Source organism: Apodemus sylvaticus, chromosome 22 (assembly GCF_947179515.1).
Source record: "Apodemus sylvaticus chromosome 22, mApoSyl1.1, whole genome shotgun sequence".
Lineage (NCBI taxonomy): Eukaryota > Metazoa > Chordata > Mammalia > Rodentia > Muridae > Apodemus > Apodemus sylvaticus.
Window position 1 is genome coordinate 17,820,088 of NC_067493.1, and position 21,348 is coordinate 17,841,435.

Consider the following 21,348-nt stretch of genomic DNA (forward strand, 5'->3'; position numbering starts at 1 on the left):
TCTCGTTTTTTAGTTTTGATCTGTTTTGGGGCTCCAGGCCTTTTCCAGACCAGCCTGTCTTGCCCTGATCTTCTCAGCTCTGCATTGTTTTATTGACTTAATTCTCGATGTGGGGGGGGTGGGGGTGAGTGGGAGGGGTAGGGGGGTGGAGGGTGGGGGTGGGGGGAATGCTGACACCATTGCTTTTCAAAATGTTCACGACACTCCTGAGCAGAAGCAAACGTTTTAAAAATGATACGCTTTTTTGGTCTTCTTTGGGACATTTTTATCTTCTAGATCTAAATCAGGCTCCTCAGAGCACACTGCCCCAGTTATTCCTGAAAGTGGGGGAACCCTTGTGGATAAGGTGCAAGGCCATCCATGTGAACCACAAATTTGGCCTCTCTTGGGAGCTGGAAAACAAAGCCCTGAAGGAGGTAATGGCGCCCTTACGGTCTCTGGCCAGACCCTTGCTGATTCCGGCAAGCTTCCAGTGTGGGCTGGCAGCCTGGAATGCAGTTTCTTGTTTCTTTACCACCCAGGGCAGCTACTTTGAGATGAGTACTTGGTCCACAAACAGGACCATGGTCCGGATTCTCTTGGCTTTTGTGTCCTCCGTGGGAAGGAACGACACTGGATATTACACCTGTTCTTCCTCAAAGCATCCCAGCCGGTCAGCGCTGGTGACCATCCTAGGTAACAGGCCACTCACGAAATCTGGGATTTGTTTGTTTGTTTGTTTGTTTGTTTGTAATGCTGTCCTGGAACTCACTGTGTAGATTGGCTGGCCTTGAACTCACAGAAGTCTACCTGCGTCTGCCTCCCCAGTGCTGGGATTAAAGGCATGGGCTACCAAGCTTGGCTCTGCATGTCTCTTTAGCTGCTTTCAGTGTGGAATGTGGACTAGGCGATCTAGATTCAGATTTCAGTATAATTTTCTATTAAGAAACTGAATGGGAAGGCTGGTAAGATAGCTCAGTCAAAAAAGACAATAGTTGCCAAGCTTGCTGGTGACCTGAGTCGCATCCCTGGGACCCCTGATAGGAGAGGACTGACTGTTCTGGGTTGTCCTCTGACCTCTACATGTGGCCTTTACCAAGTATCCCATCCAAAACACAATATGTGAGTGTAATTTTTAAAAATTAACATTTACTTTTATGTGTATGGGTGTCCTTCTGCACCTATGCCTGTGCCCCAGTGTGTGTGTGTGTGTGTGTGTGTGTGTGTGTGAGATGCCTGCAAAGGCCAGAAAAAGAGCGTCAGATCCTTTGGGATGGGAACTACAGGTGGCTGTGAGCTACTGTAAGGTTGCTGGGAATTAACCAATGTTCTCTGGAAGAGCAGCCAGGGCTCTAACTGCTGAGCCATCTGTCCAGTTAAAAACTGTAAAAGAAGCTAAAGTAGAATAGCAGGGTCAGGAGAAGCTTCCCTCTGCCTTGCTCTCAGTGCCCTGCCCCACCCCTCCTTCACGGAGGCTGGAGGCCATTGGCCACCAGTCTGAGAGGACAAAGGGAGCAGAGGCACAGAGCAGGGTCCAGATGGCCCGGAGTATGGTGCAGTGACCTCTGGAGACCGCTGCAGTGAGATGAGTCTGCGTTCTTGTTTCAGAGGTAGGGTATACAAGGACTGTTTTAGGGGTACGCATTAAAAAAGGCTAACTGGTCATAACATCATTTGGGCGGGAAGGGCTGATTGGTTATGAAGCGATTCTTAATTATGCGGGTGGGCAGCCGGAGTGTTGAGTTATGCAGCCTCGCACAGAACTCTGTACAAGGTCATTTTCCAGACTAGGCCAGTCACCTGTATTCAGGGACACTCTCTAGACAGAAACAGAGACAGACAGAGATGGAGAAGCCCCAATAAGAAAGGGAGTTCCCCGTTTTACCCTGAGCTCAGAAAGCCGTCGGTCTTGGTGGACTGTTACCTTCATAGCGATGTTCTGCTTATGGACCAGGCAGTCTGGTCGCCTAGATCCTTGGCGCCCCAGATCCTGGTACAAAACACCTGCCTAGTGAATCCTTGTTCTGGGAATGTGCTTAGTGAGAACTGTTCTCATGATCAGTGACTAGGATTTGGGATGCCCGTGAGGGTTTCAGAGTAACAGCCACATAGAGGTGATGTCACATAGGGTGCAGGCTTTGGTCATGTGAGCAACAAGGAAGCAGTTGTGCTCTTAGCAGAGCAATAGAGAGGCTCACAGGAGGCCTTGCCGATGTCGCCTAGCACATGGCTCTTTCGTTTGAACCTGGAGATCATTTAGCAGGGGGCCCTGTCCCTGGGTCCTCAGCAAGAGGAGTATGTCTTCTCAGTTTCTGAGTCATCTTTCCAGCTCTAATATCTCATCCCTTAATGAAAGTCCTGTCTACAAAAGATGATGGGCTCTGTCTGAGTCTCTCCTCTGTTTCTTTGTGGACTAGCCCAAACCACAGCTCAGCTTTGTCTATGCTTTCTTTCATTAAACTGACAAATTAAAAAAAAACAAAAAAACCAAAGTCATGGCCTGGAAAGATGACTCAGTGGTTAAGAACACTGACTGTTCTTCCAGCAGTCCTGAGTTCAATTCCCAGCAGTCATGTGGTGGCTCACAAACATCCATAATGAGATCTGATGCCCTCTTCTGGTGTGTTTGAAGAGAGCGACAGCGTACTTACATATAATAATAAATAAATCTTTGGGCCGGAGCGAGCAGGGCCTCTTTACAGCTATAGTGTATTTATATATATAAAATAAATAAAAATAAATAAATCTTTAAAAAAATCATGTATGGCAGGCAGATCTCTATATGGTCAGCCTGGTCTACAAAGCGGGTTCCAAGTTAGCTGGGCCCACACTGTAAAAACCTGTTAAAAAAATACATGTATATATGTATATGTGTATATGCGTATATGCATATATGTATATGTGTATATGTGTATATGCATATATGCGTATATGTGTGTATATGTGTATATATGTATATATATATATGCACATACATACCATCCTTATACAAATATCAATATCTAATTTGTAAATTTTCTTTTTACAGACAAAGGGTTCATAAATGCTACCAGCTCGCAAGAAGAGTACGAAATTGACCCATATGAGAAGTTCTGCTTCTCAGTCAGGTTTAGAGCATACCCACGGATCCGCTGCACATGGAACTTTTCTCAAGCATCGTTTCCTTGTGAACAAAGTGGCCTGGAGGATGGGTATAGGTGAGACAGTCCTCCTCCCTCGCACACCCTCCCCTCCTCCCCTCCTCCCCTCCTCCCCTCCCCCCCCCCCATACTGAGCACCAAACTCAGGGCCTTGGCCTTGATAAATGAACACTCTGTCACTGAGCTATACACCCAGCCCCGTGAGTCTGTGAGCTGATTTATTGATGAGTCAGAGGACCAAAGACTAAAAGCAAGCGGCACCTGTGAGGAGAGCCACCTCTCCTCTTCCGGGACTAAAGCCTGCTGCGTGAAAATAGAATCCTGGCAGTTTTCTGTCAAGAGACTGTGGTTTCCTGTCTGACTGCTGCGCTCCCTCTGACAGTCCCGGGCAGCTAAGGGTGGTTGTGAGTGATGGGGGAGCCAAACCTCCTTGTCAACTGAAACCATCTCCCCTAGGTGTCCTGATTTATGTTCTCAACACAAAAGCAGAAATAGCCCGACCGTAAGTCGTAAAAGAGAGTTTTTTACCTCCAGGGGATTTGTTCAACCATATTCAGGAGTGTTCTGAGGAGACATTCTTAGAGAAGCAAAAGCCAGCTTTCCCTGGTTTCTTCTGTTAGCTATGATGTCTCTTCCTTCTCTCTCTCCTTTATAGATTTTAGTTTTAGTCATGTGTATCTGTGTGTGGCAGTTTCTGTGTGTGACTGCAGTGTCCCTGGAGGTCAGAGGCTTGGGATCCCCCTAGAGTTGGAGTTACCGGGGTTGTGAGCTGCCCGACGTGGAGACTGGGAACACAACTCAAGTCCCCGCAAGAGCAGTAAGGATTTGTTCTTATCAGCTGCACCACATCCACAGCACAGCTCCTATTACAGCCCAGGGAGACTCGCTCATTCAGGGTAGACCGTGAGAGCCGGGGCATCACTGTCCTCTTTTAAGCTATCACTGTGGTCTACAACGGTCGTTTCTCAGCATGTGATCCAGACGTGTGAGAGTTACCTGGGCAATTGTCTTGAAAGGTAGATTCATGGCTCATAGCTAGATGGACTGCATCAAGATCAAGACAAATTGCCCTGATTTTTTTCCAAGTTAGGGCTCGATGTATTTCCTGGGATAGACTTGAATCCTTGAGTTCAAGCAATCCCATCTTGGCCTCCGAAGTGGCCGCCACTACTGTGCTAGGCAGCAATGCATTAGAGGCCCTGCATTGTCAGCAAAGCATTAGAAGCAAACCGTTGTTGTTGGTTTGTGTTACCTGCTGTTTAATGCAGAAGCCTCCAGGATTTGACGAGTAAGGGCTTTACACTGGACTGGTCTAAAAGGAGATGTAAAATACACTCTGGGTTATGAATTTAAAAAAAGAATATAAGCCCAGCCATGGTGGTGTATAATTTTGATTCCAACGGGATCGGCAGAGGCAGGCAGATCTCTGAGTTTGAGGCCAGCCTGGTCTACAGAGTGAGTTCCAGGACAGCCAGGGCTACACAGAGAAACCCTGTCTCAGAAATCACAAACAAGCAAGCAAAACAGGAATGTAAACTATCTCAATAATTTTCACACTGAGGCTGTGTTTAAATGATTGTTTGAGGTGTGCTGAGTTACAGAGATCAAGGAATGCGCTTCCTGTACATGTCTGCAGGGGAACGGAGCTGCTGTTTGTGGCTCGTGATGGGCTTGTGATCACTCTGGTCACCGTGACAACGTAAGAGCTAAGCTCTTTCTACCCCTCATGCTGCTCCTGCTGTTTCCTTCATGATATTGTGCTTCTTTTTTTTTTTTTTAATTTCCATAAGTAATTTTTAATTGGTCTTCAAGAGAGAAAGTGTATGTGTGTCCATGCCTCTGTGTGTGTGTGTGTGTGTGTTACTAGGATAGGAACAAATGTACCTTTGGGTCATGGTGTAGCAACACATTTAATCCTAACAGCCCAGGGGCAGAGGTGGTTGATCTCTGAGTTCCAGGCCAGCCTAGGCTACATAGTGAGTTCCAGGCCAGCCTGGACTACATAGCAAAGGGCCCTGTGAGTGGGTAAGCAACTGCCATCTTTCCTTCTCCCCCACAGGGTGCATATTGTCACTGTGTGACCTGGTGACACACAGCAGACCCTCCTGGGGATATCACAAAGCTGTATCTGCCATGCAACCAGGGGCTACCCCACTGGGCTGGGTAGCTGCATTTCATCCTGGGGCTCCAACCTACAAGCCTGGACCCCAGCATCTTTCCATCCCAGTTTGAGCTGTCCCGTGTCCCTTTCATTGCCAGTCACCTGGGAGCAGCTTCCTGTGAGACACCTCAGTTCTGAGTTTATAACCTCCGCAAAGATGGCCGAGCTGTCATCTCTCTAGCCCCACCCCTGCCTCACTCAAGAAATGTGTGTGTGAACCAGGAAACGGACTCCTGACCACTCCTGGACATGACTTCTTGGAGAAAGCTGAGCCCATGTTGTCTGCCATGCACTGCGCATGGCACACAGTGCTTGGTGTGACATTGATTCTCTGAGGGATCCCAGAGAACAAAAAAACATGGATGTTGGCAGCAAGGAAGACTGAAGCACAGCAGTCAGTGCTGAACAGGGTTTCCCCCGAGGTCTATGAACCTTCTCTCTGCTGTAGGCTGTGGGTTGAGGTGAGCGGTAACACAAGCTCTATTCACCTTTGATGGTGAGTTGCTAATACGCCAAAGGAGCTGACATCCTTATCTTCCCAGTAGATGCAGTGGTTCTGTTGAGGTGAGGTGTGATGGTAAAGGACCCAGATCGTGTTTTCAGAGCTGATCTGAGTGGCTGGTTTTGTATTTTATGTTTTGCTTTGTTTTGTTTCTTAAGTCTGTGTAGTAACTGGACTCCTGCAGAAGCCTCGATGCGGTCATGGTATACGCCAGAGTCTCTCGGCTTCCCCACCTTCAAAGCTTCATTTCTGCAATTTACTTCCTCAAATCATGCCCCGAGGCTCCCTGGGGCCTGCCTTGCCGTGTCTGTGTCTGTTTTCCAGCTGCCGGGTGCCTTTTTACTTCGGAAAAAAGAGTCGGGAGGATATTCACCCCTTACTTTGGGGGGTGGGGGAGCGAATTATCTAGACTTACCAATGAATACAGAATCTGCTTAGTGTCATAGGAGAAAAAGAATGAGTGTGGCTTCACTTCTTCCTGGAGGTAGTCCATCCCGTCCTCCAGTTCTGTCCCCATTGGGTTCTCTCTAGGGGTTTCCAAAGTGGAGCAATGGACCTCCCAAGTGTTCACGGTCTGGATGACCGGTGGCAGAACTGACATTTTCTTTTTTGTTTTTTGTTTTTTAACTGGAATGGGGTTTGGGGATGGGGGAGGGGTGAGCCTGAATATATACAAAAAGGAAGGGGAAGATGTTTGTCTCTAGACCAATACCAAGAGCTAAGTCTCATCACCCTTCAGCCATGCTGCCTGTAACTGCGGCCCTGGCTCTTCTCCTGGGCTCTGCGGTGAGACCCTGTCTTAAACCTGTGTACTAAGTGTATTTAATGTAATGGTTCTATTGTTCTATCTTAGTTATCATTTTGATAGCTCTTATAGTGTTAAAAGATTTTAAAAGGTGAAACAAGGTCTCACTGTATAGCACTGGAGACCTAGACCAGACTGGCTGCAAACTCAGAAATGCACCTGCCTGGCCCTACAGAGTCCAGAGCCCTTGAGCCAAGGTTGGCCTTTCTCGGCTCCTTCCTCTGGGAGCTAAATACAAGGAAAGAGAAAGTGACCTGATGGTAGGGTGAACCTCTTCCTAATTGTAATGACACTGCATTGTCTCGGTCTCCAGGATATGTCACTAGCAACTCAAATTTCTTGATACCAAGTGGGAAAAGGGGGTGGGGTGGGCAAGAAACTTGGAAGAAATGAGGCGGAAGAAATGAGCTTCCTGGTACCTGACAGTCCCTCTCTTTGCTGCTGGGGCCATAAGCGTGGGAGAAAGCCAGGTGGGTGGCCCAGGCCTGTCACCCCAGAACACAGGAGGCTGGAGGCAAGAGAATGGCAGGTCTGAGGCCTGACAAGGCCACAGGAAGGCAAACGAATGCGGTAAATCTGTCTGGGCATTTGGTTCTGTGTCCCGCCAGGTTACGGGATCCATATCCTACCTGGATATTGTAGAAGAGAAAATACCTCAGGAGCTCTGCTTGCGACGGGGCCACGCCCTGTGGAGACAGCACCACAGACAGAAAAGACAAATCACCATGCAGTCTCGTGCTTTGCTCCATACAGCGCAAACACCCTTGTGTGGTCATTAGTTTCTCCACCAAACTGAGTGGAACTTTGAGCATGGTCCTTGGCCGACTGTGTTGGTCCCTCAGTCCCGCTCCCCTCCCAGTCTCCCATTGCCATCTCTGACTCCTCTTCTTTCCTTCTGATACAAGCAAGGCTCTTTATGTGACCCGCACTGGCCTTGGACTCTCTCTTTAAGGGATTTATGTATTCCTATTTCCTATGTATTAGTGTTTGCCTGACTATGTGTTCTGTGTCCCATGTGCACACCTGGTGCCCGTGAAGGCCAGAAGAGGGCACTGGATGCCCTGATGGAGTTATAGACAGCTTCGAGCCGCCCTGTGGGTGCTGGGAACTGAACCTGGATCTGGAAGAGCAGCCAGCGCTCTTAACTGTGGAGTTGTCTCTCCGGACCTTGACCTCTGTTTCTTAACCCTCCCATTTCTGCCTCTAGAGCGCTGAGATTAGAGGCATAGGCAGCTGTGGGCTGGGTTGTTTGTTTTGTTTTGTTTTGTTTTTTGTGTGTTTTAACTCTCTTATCCCTTCCTTTTCAAGGCCTTTGGCCATTGTCCACACAAAGTCTCACTTTCTGCTTTGAAGGCTCACGGCCTTTCTTGCCCTTCTGAAGCCTGGGGGTGCTGCAGCACGGCTCTCCCCATTCCCAGGCTGGCCTTTGGGGTTCTCCTACAGCTTTTCCATCACTTCCTTCCCCTGAATTTCTTCCTTGTCCAGAAGGCCAGGATAAAAACTGGGGAGTCGGGATGTAGCTCAGGCGGTCGGACGCTTGCCTCACTTCCACAGAGCCCTGGTTCACACGGCTTTCACAAAACCAGACCAGACCACTCAGAAGGTGGAAGCAGGAGTTCAAAGCCTTCCTATAGCGTTCAAGGCCAGTCCGGGATGCCAGAGACTCTTTTAAAAAAGATATTAGGCATAGTGGTGCAGGCCTTTAATCCCAGCATTTAGAAGGCAAAGTGGATCTCTGAGTTCCAATCCAGTCTGGTTTACAGAGTGAGTTCCAGGACAGCCTGGAGCTACACAGAGAAACCCTGTCTCAACAACAACAACAATAATAATAATAATAAATAATACTTCTAGGCTACTCAGGGCTACAATGAGACCCTGTCTCCTTCCCTAGCTACATCCCCTGTAGATAAAGAAAGGGAAGAAAAGGAGTAAGAACTGGAAAAATGTATATGATTCTCAGCCGAAAGCATTTTATTTTCCTTTGCTTGTTCCTGGGGATTGAACTCGGGGCAGTGGTCACGGCAGGCAAGCCTTCTAGCACGCGCTTCCCCTGCAGACCAACTGCTGGAAACTCCTGGCAGGCGCAAAGAGTGACTTCCATCTCACTCGTCGGCCAACAGCATCCGACGAAGAGATACGGGCACACAGAGCACAGGTGCCCAGGCAGCCCTGGCTCAAAGTTCCAGCTGTCCAAGGATGTTTCAGGGCCAACTGGGATCCTGCGGCTGGCTGCCTTGTGCGTATGCACACAGCACCTGCAATTTTGTTTACCTCAGTGCCTCTGTGGCGTGTCCTTCCCCGCCTTTCCCATTCTTCCTCTGCAGGAGCAATCTCTGACACCTCAAATTCGAACTTGAATTCTCTAGTGATAGCGCTTCCCACGCCCTAGCACGTGTGCTGTTTCACGTCCCTTTATGTGCTTCAGAGTCCGTATCGACTCGTGGACCTCAGCCCAGGCTTGTACAATCTTCCTGCCTCAACCTCTTGAGCGCTGAGACGCACGCAGGTGTGCACCACCGTGCCCACTTCCCATAACTGTGTCTTTACCTGTCTGCTTCTAACACAACGCTGTGAATTTTAGGAAAACGGAAACACTCTTTCTTCAGATTTTGCTGCCGGAGACTTGATGCTTCCCACAGTCAGGTCTCCATTGGTAGCTGAATGAACGGGAACGCATGGGTTCCTAGACTGTCGCCGCCATCTCCCGACTCCCCGCCAAATAACGTTTCCCACTATAGTCAGGCTGATCTAAAAGTTGTACATGTAATGGGTATGGTTCTCAGACATCCATAGAATCTTAAGTTTTCACCTTTGAATAATAAGGCCATTTTCAAGGGTCCTAATTAATGGACTCCATCCTACCTCTTAGCCCTCTTTGCCCAGATGTCGCAGCGCCTTCTCCTGTTTCAGTCAGGAGGCCCGACTTCTCTTCATGCCCTGTGACTTCCCCTCTCAGGATTCTTGGTGCTTCTCCTTGGGTCTCTATTGTTTGCACTCCTAGCAAACTGGACTCCATCCCTGCCTAAGAAATCCACAGAACTTTCTATGACGACTCTACCTCTCTTCAGCAGCCCAAGGCCTTCGGTTTAAAGCTTTAACTGTTCCCTTTGTGGGGTTTTACAGCCCACCCGGGCTGCGGTCTTTTTGAAGATCACTGACCGCTTGTTCCCGCTTCGTGGAGTCAGGAGGGATAGCGAGCCTCTGGCTGGCAAGGCCTTGTGGGAAGTCAGTGGATGGATGACTGTGCAGTCTCTTGAAGGGGATTCTGGGATGCCCCGCTTCCTGTCTTTCGCTTCCCTGCTACATCTTACACTCTGGCCACGTTGTACTCCCCTCACGAGCCTTAGAGCAGCAGGGACAACTAACTGGGTTGAAGCTGTGTGTTCCAATCAGATTGCTCTCTCTCTCTCTGAGTCGTTTCAACTCTCCATGACAGAAGGCATCAGGGGAGAGGGGGCAAATTAGAACAAGGATAATGACGAGGTATCAAAGTGCCGTAATTAAGTCCATTAATTTGTACTTTTAAAAGTAAGATTGATTTATGTATGTGAGTATACTGCAGCTGTCTTCAGACATACCAGAAGAGGGCGTCAGATCTCATTCCAGATGGTTGCGAGCCACCATGTGGTTGCTGGGATTTGAACTCTGGACCTCAGGAAGAGCAGTCGGTGCTCTTAACCGCTGAGCCCTCATTTGTACTCTTTATAACTTTTTATATACTGTCCTTCACAGTGGCCTCTCCTGGAAGCACCAGGCTAAGTTCATCTTTAATTCTTTCTCGAACAGCATATCTAAATTTTGCGATCATAAGAACAAGCCCGGGGAGTACATATTCTATGCAGAAAACGATGACGCCAAGTTCACCAAAATATTCACGCTGAATGTAAGAAGTAAGTTGAATTTCATTTTGTCTATTTTATTCCTCCACTAATTTTTAATCTAGAAGAGCCAAACACAGCTTAGAAGGGATGCTATCAAACTACTTTTTTTAAGATTATTTGCATGTATATGGGTGTTTTGCGAGTGTATATCTCTGTATGCAGTACCCACAAGGGCCACAAGATGGCGTCTGACCCAGATACCCCCACACTACCCCCCACATCACCCCCCAACAACTTGACTTACAGATGGTTGTGAGCCACAATATGAGTGTTGGGAACTGAACCCAGTTCCTCTGCAACCACAGCCAGTGCCCTTACCCTCTGAGCCATCTCTCCAGCCTCTGAAACTGCATTTGTAAGCTCCATGATCTTTGTGTGTTGGCTTTAGTTATGTCCCTTTCTATATTTGTTCTCTGAGCTAAGAAATGTTCCATCTCCAATGTGCTGTAACTTTACTGGCTTGGTGCTATGAAAGGAACTCTAAGGAAAGGCTGTACAGTCACCTTCTATTTATTTCTTTTAATGATTTTTGTTTTGGTCTATGCAAAAGTAAGAAAAGGGCAATATATTTCATTAGTTTTTCTACAGATTCTTTTTTTTTTTTCATGTGCACTGGTGTTTTGCCTGTGTGTATGTGTGTATGAGGGTGTCAGATATCGGAGATACAGACAGTTGTGAGCTGCCATGTCAATGCTGGGAATTGAACTCAGGTCCTCTGGAAGATATTTTAAAAGCTAAGTGTTATGTTAAGGTATGCAGGTAGATGGAAATTCTATACTTCAGTTCCCTCTAGGAAGTGAGTCACAGAGAGCTGTTGCCTCTACCAGTCAAGAAGGTTTTGTGACAGAGGAGGAAGGAACCAAATATTTGATGCGTCCTAAATAAGGGGTTGTTTCAGGGGCACACAGCATTTGGGGTAAAGAAGCAGCTAAGGAAAGACTGTACAGCCACCTGCTATTTATTTATTTATTTATTTTTATTTATTTTAATGATTTTTGGTTTGGTCTATGCAAACGTAAGAAAAAGAAAATTTCCTAAGCTAAGGCCAAGTCTGAACTGATTCTGGAAAGATCTATTCTGCAAGAGCTTACTGTGTGCTACTTTCTACAGAGAAACCTGAAGTGCTAGCAAATACCTCAGCCAGCCAGGCGTCCTGTTCCTCTTATGGCTACCCGTTACCCTCCTGGACCTGGAAGAAGTGTTCGGACAAGTCTCCCAAGTAATGAGAACCTTGACGTCTCTTGAAATGGAAGAGCCAAGCTGGACATGGTGGCGCACACCTGTAATTCCAGCACTCGGGAGGCTGAGGCAGGAGGATCTTAGAGTTTGAGGCCAGCATAGGGTACATAGTGAGGCCCTATTCCAAAAAAACAAGAAGGAAAAAAGAAAGGAAGGGAAGGAAGGAGGGAGGGAGGAACAGAGAGAGGACAAGAGAGGCAAGGGAAGAGAGAAAGAAAAAGAAAAGTGAGAACATGATATAAGAGCCTATCACCTGTTGTCAAGGATACAGCCTAAACTAGACATTGAAAATGCTTACCCTAAAGCCACAGCTTGTTTTCTTTGGAACCCTCTGTAGAAACCCTGACTTCCTGTCCTACTATGACCCCGCCCATCTGACTTCCTGTCCTACCATGATCCCGCCCATAGAACTTCCTATTCTATCATGACCCCGCCCATCTAACATCCCTTTCCACCATTTTTCTTTCAGCTGCACCGAGGAAATCCCAGAAGGAGTTTGGAATAAAAAGGCTAGCAGAAAACCATCTGGCCAGTGGGTGTCGAGCAGTACTCTAAATATGAGTGAGACCGGGAAAGGGTTTCTGGTCAAGTGCTGTGCATACAATTCTATGGGCACGTCTTGCGAAACCATCTTTTTAAACTCACCAGGTGTGCAGCCATTTGCTGTTGTGATAAACACATTCTGTCCCCAGAAATCCCCCCACCTGAAGTTGGGCACTGTGGCTGGCCTTTGATGGGGAATTTTTATGAGATCGCCTAGTTCTGAGTGACCATAAGGTCTTTTTGAGTCAAGCAAGAATCCCCAGGCAGACTGTGTCCAATTTTACATTTCAGGACCCAGTTATCTTTAGATTTTATGACTCACAAGTCAGTGCCGTGGAGTCCTGGGAATTTATGGTGTGAATAGCTACCAAAGGTGTGGCAAATCAGACGCAGTGATCTGGAATTTCTGTCTTTTTCCATTTCGTCAATTCCCTTATTTATTTTTCACAGGCTAGTCTAGATTTTAGGGTAACAGTTTAGGGTCACCAGATAATATTGATTAATTCAGAGAGTAGTGGCCCAGCCCACCTCACATTTCAGGGACACAAGCCAGAGGCCCCTAGGTTCAAGTTTAGCCTGGGCTCCGTAGTGACATCTGTCTCAGAAAAATGCAAAACGAAGCAAGCACACAAGCCAAAGCTATATCTTTGGAGAAACATCTCGGTGGTTAAGAGCACCGGCTGCTCTTGCAGAGGACCTGGGTTTAATTCCCAGCACCCACGTGGCAGCTCACAATCATCTGTAACTCCAGCTCCAGCTCCGGAGGCTCTAATCCCCTCTTCTGGCCTCTGAGGGCTCCAGGCATGTACACGGTACACAAAGATACCTGCAGGCAAACAGACATACATATATGCGTGACGAATCTTGGTAACAAATAGAGACTTCTTTTTATCTGACGTGGGCTTTGTAAAAGGTTCATACAGGCGTTGTTCACATGACATCATGGTCCAGTTTTTAAAATGGGTCCAGAATCATTTCTGATTTTCTGGAAAGGGAACTCATTGTTTACAGAAACAGAAACCAACTTTCTGTGGGGGCACCCAGGACACATAGAATGCCCATAAGGCCTGAAGATGGTGGTTTCTAGAACAGGATGCGAGAGAGTCTAATTAGAGAGGGCCTGCCTGTTTAGAACTGCACACAGGAGTTTTATCTCGTTGCCTAGTGACCACTTCTCTTGCAGGCCGCTTCCCTTTCATCCAAGACAACATCTCCTTCTACGCGACCCTTGGGCTCTGTCTCCCCTTCATTGTAGTTCTCACCGTGCTGATCTGTCACAAATACAAAAAGGTAAATGCCAGGGAAGGCTCACCTCTGCCTTCACTCTGCAGCGCACGGACTCCTGCTGACTCCCTGTTCATCTTTCAAGCAATTTAGGTACGAAAGCCAACTGCGCATGATCCAGGTGACCGGCCCCCTGGATAACGAGTACTTCTACGTTGACTTCCGGGACTATGAATATGACCTCAAGTGGGAGTTCCCAAGAGAAAACTTGGAGTTTGGTGAGGATCGACTGTTCAGAGGTTCTGCGGCATTTCCTCTCCCTTGCAAAAGTTTTAACACGCGCTTACTCCGTCTTTGCAGGGAAGGTCCTGGGGTCCGGCGCTTTCGGGAGAGTGATGAATGCTACGGCTTATGGGATTAGTAAAACGGGGGTCTCGATTCAGGTGGCGGTGAAGATGCTAAAAGGTACCAAAAGGTGGGGTTGTCTCAGTAAAGTCACTCAGAGATGGTGAATAGCTGCTTCCCCTCCCCTTCTGCCCGCTCCCTTTATTCTGACAGTTCCTGTCTGCTGTGCTTGGAGGTTAATGAGAAGCATTAAGGAACGGCAGTAAGTAAATGATGCAAAAGTGTGAAGGCAGACCCCGCTTCTTCCCCTTTCGCATTGTTCAGTTGGTATCTGCTTCTGTGTTACAGTCTGACACACATTCTGGGTAGAAAACAAACCAGGGATTTCTCACTTCCCACTCTGCCCTGTCCTCTCCCAGCTGACAGCCACCCTCGGGCAGGGGCACCCGCAGCCTGGCGTTCTATAAGACGCTGTCTTGCTATATAGACTCAGGCAGGCCTTGAACTCACAACTTCAAGAGTGCTGGGAGGTCTGATCCCCTCATGACTGTTTCATTCCTTTGCTGAGGTGTTCTCTGTAAGGGTAAAGGGAGACCCTCTCTCCAAACACACACACACACACACACACACACACACACACACACACATACAGAGAGAGAGAGAGAGAGAGAGAGAGAGAGAGAGAGAGAGAGAGAGACAGAGACAGAGACAGAGACAGAGAGTCAATGAACTGCATTGCAGTATGCAGACTGACAGGAGAAATGGCACACAGGACACCTTGGACAGAAATCTCACAGTCTGAGCCTCCTAGCCAGGTGACTGATGCTTCTATAAATCCTGGGTTACAGAAAAAAATGGAAGCTTGTATTCTTGGAGGATGGCTATAGGAAACATACATTTTCTAAAGATCAAATTCAGGATGTGAAAAGGGATGGACCTCCACCTCCGGTACCTGCAAGGTACAAAACCCTGAAGCAATGTCAGAACATGATCACTTGTTAAATCTGGGTAACAAATACGAAGGTTTCTTTTTACGCTTTTATTTCACAAATGCATCTTTTTTTTTCTTTTTTTCTTTTTCTTTTCTGGATTTGGTTTTTTTTTCGAGACAGGGTTTCTCTGTGTAGCCCTGGCTGTCCTGGAACTCACTCCGTAGACCAGGCTGGCTTCAAACTCAGAAATCTGCCTGCCTCTGCCTCCCAGAGTGCTGGGATTACAGGTGTGTGCCACTACCGCCCGGCTCACAAATGCATCTTAATTCCACAGAATAAGGAGTGTCATTGTGGTATTCTCATACATAGATCTAAACCATACTTTGGTCTTGTTCACTAGCATACACACACACACACACACACATTGCCTTCTCTCACCAATTCTCTTCCTATCAGTCCATTTCCTTTTCCCAAATCTCTCCCCTTCTACTTCCGGGCCTCTTCCTTTAATCTAGATCCTACATATGAGAGATGATGCACTGTCTGTCTTCCTGGGTTTGGCTTTCTTACTTAATATCACAGTGTCTGGTTCCATCCACCTCCCTGCAGATGGCAGGCCCATTCAGGCTGAAGTGCCCCAACCCTGCCCCCCATCTCAACTCCAACCTGGTGACGGCTGTGTTGTTTTAGTAAGACTACACATTGCGCACAACCATAGAAAGGAGAAAGCTATCTCATCGCTGGGTCTTTCCCAGACTTTCCCAGCAGGTTTCCTGCACAGTGTCTGCTGGGCCCATCCTTATCCCTCTGTGGTCTCCACGGTGATCTAGTTCTGTCTGTCTCTCCTGGACACTAACAGTAGCTTTCAAAGAGCATCCCACCTTTCCTGCTGGGGACCATGTGTTGAGGTGGGGAGTGGCCAAGATGCAGAACACATAACAACACCTTTTTGCTCGCCCTGCCTTTAACATTGCCAATGGCTTTCTACTGCTCTGAAAATGGTTCCCACAGCCTTGAGCAATCCAGCCCGTGGCTGAGCCTCTCCACCCCATTCTTCACACAGCGTCTTTCAGTTCCCCAGGGTGCTGTGCCTCCCCGCCCACAGGCTTTGTACAGGTGAATCCTTCCACCTGCTCTTCCCCTTTCGCTGTAGGAAGCCACTCACCTCTCAGATGTCAGCTTAGAGATCACTTCCTCAGGGACGCCTCCTCTCACGCCATGGACAAGATCAAGTCCATGGGGACCGTGGGTGTTCTTAGTGGTACAACATATACTCAGTGTGCTTGAGACCCTGAGTTTAAATCCTAATATTAAAAAAAAATAGTAGCCGGGCAGTGGTGGCACACGCCTGTAATCCCAGCACTCTGGGAGGCAGAGGCAGGCGGATTTCTGAGTTCGAGGCCAGCCTGGTCTACAGAGTGAGTTCCAGGACTGCCCAGGCTACACAGAGAAACCATGTCTCCAAAAAAAAAAAAAAAAAAAAACACACACACACACACACACACAAACCACAAAAAACAAACAAACAAACAAACAAAAACAAAACAGAAAAAAAACAAAAAAATAGTTGAGCTGGGCAGTGGTGGCGCACACCTGTAATCCCAGCACTCTGGGAAGCAGAGGCAGGTGGATTCCTGAGTTCCAGGACAGCCAGGGCTATACAGAGAAACCCTGTCTCGAAACAAACAAACAAACAAACAAACAAACAAACAGTCGAAGGCTGGAGAGACAGTTCATAGGTTAAGAGCACCGACTGCTCTTCCAGAGGTCCTGAGTTCATTTCCCAGCCACCACATAGTAGCTCACAACCATCTGTAATCTGGGGTCTGATGCCCTCTTCTGGTGCTGAAGAGAGCAATGGTGTACTTATATACATAAAATAAAGAACTAAATCTTTTTTTTTTAAAGTTTCAAAAAAAAAATAGTTGCGTCTTCTGCAGTAAGTCATAAGAACACTATGTAGACTTCTCCCAGAATTCTAGACTGTAGCACAGTTGTGTTACTTTAGCAATTCAGTTCGGCTCTAACCTTCTGCATTAGTCCTAAGCCTTCTGATAGTGGCACGTGGCTTTTTCTGTGCTGTTGTTGCTTAATACTGTGTTTTCTGCTGCCTCTGCCTGCAGTGGTCTTCTGTGACCAGTCTTACTGAGGGAAGAGACTCACTCAGCATGCTCCAGGGTCCAATGGACCCCTTTTCCTGCTTTTTCAGGCTATCTAGTGTCACCTCACGGTACTTTCATTATATTTCCCTCACCTTGTGTGGTCATTCCTGGGTTTCTGCAGGAAGTTTGGTTACCCAGTCGAAGTTGGTTACACAGTCCTCCTTGCAGGATCCTGGATGATCAGGTCCCTTCTACAACACAACAGTATTTGCAAAGAACCGAGACTTCCTGGAATAGAGATTTCAAAGAAGGGTGTTACCCTTATCCCAGGGCCCCCAAAACCCATGGAGGCAGGGGTACCCCAGGCAGCTACACTAGCCTCAGTGACTGGAGCCCTGAGAGAAACAACCCTGTGCAAGCATCCTAGTAAGGTTGTAGGCACAATTTGCTACACAGAGAGATTGCATTGGTTACTTTGTACATATGTTGCCTTCTCTAACTTCTCCCCACTGGATGTACTTATAAAGGGAAGTTTCTAGACTGAGGAGCAACTTCATGTTGGAGATAACTATGCTTGCTGAAGCTCTTCCTTCTGGCCTTCCTATCAGTTGAATAATCTGATTTTTCTACTAGGAAAATCATATTCTGTTTATCGTGTTGTCTACCTGCTTTGAGATCTGGGTGGAAGGAGTTTAATTTTTCTTGGTTATGGAAAGTCAAGTCGAAATGTATATTCTTGCTGAACATGATGGTGCATCCTTTGATCCCAGCCCTCAGGAGGTAGAGGGAGGCAGGGATCAGTGAATTCAAGGCCAGCCTAATCTACAGGGTGAGTTCCAGGCCAGTTAGACCTATATAGCAAGACCCAGTGGTGAGGAAGGAAGAAAAGGCTATATTCATATAATTAACATCTCTAGCTCACAGTTTAAAACTCTGCCTTAAAATATGGGACATTATTGTCTAAATTCATGTGTTGTTTTTGTGTCAGTTTTTCTCTTCCAGTTTTGCATGTGTGTAAGTTGTGATCTGAACTGAGGAGAGTCTTGGTTTCTAAAACAGCATACAGTTCCCTGAGGTCAACACTGTTTCTGCTCCTCCACCAACAGAGAAAGCCGACAGCTGTGAAAGAGAAGCGCTCATGTCAGAGCTCAAAATGATGACCCACCTGGGGCACCATGACAACATCGTGAATCTGCTGGGAGCGTGCACACTGTCAGGTAACGTCTGTACGTAGAACCCCTGCCTCACGCTACTGCAGCGAGGCACGGGGCCTTCCTGCCCCGGACTCTTTCCTTACCCCAGTTTATAGAAGTTAGGTCTGCTTCTTCCTCCCAGACCCATGCTCCCAGAAATATGATTCAGATTCAAAATATATTTACTAATACCTTGGCCATAGAGCTAGACTCTCCTCTGACTAGATCATAACTTAATATAACCCATTTATTCTAATCTACAGTCTGCCATGGGGCTGGCTACCTGTGCCAGAGTTCCATCAGCCTGTCTCACCTCATCTTGTCACAGCTTACCGGGCGAATCTCCCAAGCCTGGCGCTATCCCAGAATCCTTTCTGCCTCCCAGATGTCTTACTTCCTATTTCCCGCCTAAGCCGTAGGCCATCAGACTTCTTGTTGAGAGGTGCCACGACTGTGGACATAAGCTATTCTCTCTACACCAGGTTAAGTGGAACTAGACCTTGGCCCCTCTGAAGAGCACATGTCCCTGCTTCTCCCCACTCTATCACAGAGTCCTAACGGCCTGAGAGAAAACCGCCACCCTGCATGTTCACATTGCCGAGTCTGAGCTTCCTCCCCAGACTGTGAAGCTGGCCTAATGCAGTGGTGAAATCAGTTTCAGAACTCAGCACATCCACCCCCGTAGGTGATGGTGAGGTCATGTATTTAGAACTCAAGGGAAAGGCTAGAAGACAGACTTTTGTACACAATGCTGAGATCGAATGTAAAGTCAAGGCATGAGCTCATAAAAAGTACCTTCCGAAGGCGAAGAGGGCAGAAGGGGCACAGGCCCCAGTTGTGCTACCCGTGATTCTGAAAGAGCGACCTGCGGTTTGTCTAAACCTGTAACTACAATTGTAACTGTTTCAGGGCCGGTGTACTTGATATTTGAATATTGTTGCTATGGCGACCTCCTCAACTACCTAAGAAGTAAAAGAGAAAAGTTTCATAGGACATGGACAGAGATTTTTAAGGAGCATAATTTCAGTTTTTACCCCACCTTCCAGTCACATTCAAATTCCAGGTAAGAGCTACATCAGAGCTTTATGGCTGTACACCCCAGGACAGACAGAATGACCACTGCACACCCCCACCCCCACCCCCAACCCCTCCCGGCAAGTGCCTGGAAATGCTGTGTGTGGCCTGAGACCTAAGGCAACCATTTGTTTGTGCTGGGAATTTCCGTCCCATTATTTCTTCTTTTACTTAACAAAGTTTCAATTACCCACCAGAAAACGTGGCTCAATAATACTAAATAGAAAAGTCTAGAAATAAACAATCCTTTAAGTTTTAAGTAAGTTTATAAACAGCTTATTATTAACATTATACTATTTTCATCATTGGTTATTACTATTCATGTGTTACTATACCCGATTTAGTTATATTTTATTTATTATTGTATTTCATTTATTATTGTGTGAATTTGCATTGCTAGGGGACTAACAGGGGCTCAGTGCACGTTCAACACATCGTCCTCTACTGAACTGCATCCCCAGTCTGCCACGCATGCTCTAGAATAGAGGAACTGTCCCAACACAGATGTACGTGGCCAATAATTAGAGCCTCTGGTCACTGGGCTATTAAATAAACTAAAAGCACTCAGCCATTTTCCAAAGGGAAAGGGAGTTATAAACTGGGACAAGCTCCTATGGTGGGAAATACCGAGGAGTCATGATTGTACTGGAGCAGGCATCTCTCTGATGTGCTTGAAAAAGTAATCTGGCCAGGCAGGGGTGGTGGCGCACGCCTTTGATTCCAGCACTTGAGAGGCAGAGGCAGGTGGGTTTCTGTGAGTTTGAGGCTAGCCTGGCCTGGTCTACAGAGAGTTCTAGAACAGCCAGGGCTACACAGAGAAACCCTGTCTCTAAAAACCAGACCAAAACAAAACAAAAACAAACAAAAAAGAAAGAACAAGCAATGCTGGGCTGTGGTGGCGCACACCTGTAATCCCAGCACTCTGGGAGGCAGAGGCAGGCGGAATTCTGAGTTCGAGGCCAGCCTGGTCTACAGAGTGAGCTCCAGGACAGCCAGAGCTATACAGAGAAACCCTGAAAAAAACAAAAAACTAAAAAAACAAAAGAACAAGCAAGGGCTGGAGAGATGGCTCAGTGATTAAGAGCACTAACTGTTCTTCCAGAGGTCCTGAGTTCAATTCCCAGCAACCACATGGTCTCACCACCATCCGTAATGAGAGCTGACGCCCTCTTGTGGTGTGTCTGAAGACAGCTACAGTGTACTTATATAAATAAAGTAAATTAATATTTGAAAAAAAAAGAACAAGCAAAAAAAAAAAGGCATATTCTGTCACAGCTGTTTTCTAATTCCTCAGAGGAGGGAAACCTGGTTCACAGAAGCTGGTTTGAAAAGATGGCGCAGAGCTGGGGTGTGCCTTCCAGCACAAAGCAAACGCATGCGCAAGGCCCTAAGTACATCCCCAGCACGGCAGAAACCTACAGAGCAAACACATTTTTTAAGATTTTATTTTTATTTTATTTTATGTATATGAGTACACTGTAGCTGTACAGATGGTTGTAAGCCACCATGTGGTTGCTGGGATTTGAACTCAGGACCTCTGGAAGAGCAGCCAGTGCTCTTAACCTCTGAGCCATCTTGGCAGCTCACATTTCTTAAAAAGAATAGCAAAGCACTTCATTTATGAGCTCTGTGTTCTATGAACTCTGAAAGGGGAAATGGCTGGGTTTGGAGCAGCAGGATGCCCTGGAACTCTGTTCCTCTCTTTATAAACTTCAGGACATAGAAATCCTTTACTGCCCCAGCTTCTGGTTTGTGTACCCAGCTTACAGTGTGACAGCGAATAAACAGCCCCTCTTGTTCAGGTTGGTGCCGCTGCACACCCCAGCACACTGGTGTTTTTAATGTACACGGGAGACACTGGCAAGCCCGAAGTGTGCGTGCCACTGAAAAGCCGTTCGTACCTGAAATCTGTTCCTCCGATGAATTGTACTTTCTCCAATAAGATGTCTGCTCAGAAGAACAATGTAAATAACTAAGAAACAAATTTATTTTTAATAGTATGCCAGGTTCACGAGAAGTTCAGATACACCCGCCCTTGCATCGGCTCTCAGGGTCCAATGGGAATTCAGCGCATTCCGAAGGTAATATTTTACTCTCATTGGTATTTTATATTCATTGAAATGAATCCAAGAGTCTCCCGCCAACTATTTTTAAGCTTTTTAAAAAATTACTAGTGTGTGTGTATATATGTGTGGTGTATGAATATGTGTGTATGTATGTTGTGTGTA

The 21,348-nt window shown here is 47.0% G+C and overlaps 1 protein-coding gene across 3 annotated transcripts in view; it reads left to right on the forward strand.

Annotated features, from left to right (window-relative positions):
- The window catches only part of Flt3 (fms related receptor tyrosine kinase 3), an 83,600-nt gene that overhangs the window by 47,011 nt on the left and 15,241 nt on the right, over nucleotides 1–21,348 (forward strand). For all 3 annotated transcript variants that reach the window (XM_052167826.1, XM_052167825.1, XM_052167824.1), the window contains exons 7-18: nucleotides 277–416; nucleotides 522–675; nucleotides 3,008–3,176; nucleotides 10,374–10,477; nucleotides 11,579–11,687; nucleotides 12,177–12,355; nucleotides 13,434–13,540; nucleotides 13,620–13,752; nucleotides 13,835–13,939; nucleotides 17,960–18,070; nucleotides 18,956–19,109; nucleotides 21,119–21,201. In XM_052167826.1, the coding sequence (XP_052023786.1) occupies nucleotides 277–416; nucleotides 522–675; nucleotides 3,008–3,176; nucleotides 10,374–10,477; nucleotides 11,579–11,687; nucleotides 12,177–12,355; nucleotides 13,434–13,540; nucleotides 13,620–13,752; nucleotides 13,835–13,939; nucleotides 17,960–18,070; nucleotides 18,956–19,109; nucleotides 21,119–21,201 (1,548 nt within the window). The remainder of the gene's footprint in view (nucleotides 1–276; nucleotides 417–521; nucleotides 676–3,007; nucleotides 3,177–10,373; nucleotides 10,478–11,578; nucleotides 11,688–12,176; nucleotides 12,356–13,433; nucleotides 13,541–13,619; nucleotides 13,753–13,834; nucleotides 13,940–17,959; nucleotides 18,071–18,955; nucleotides 19,110–21,118; nucleotides 21,202–21,348) is intronic.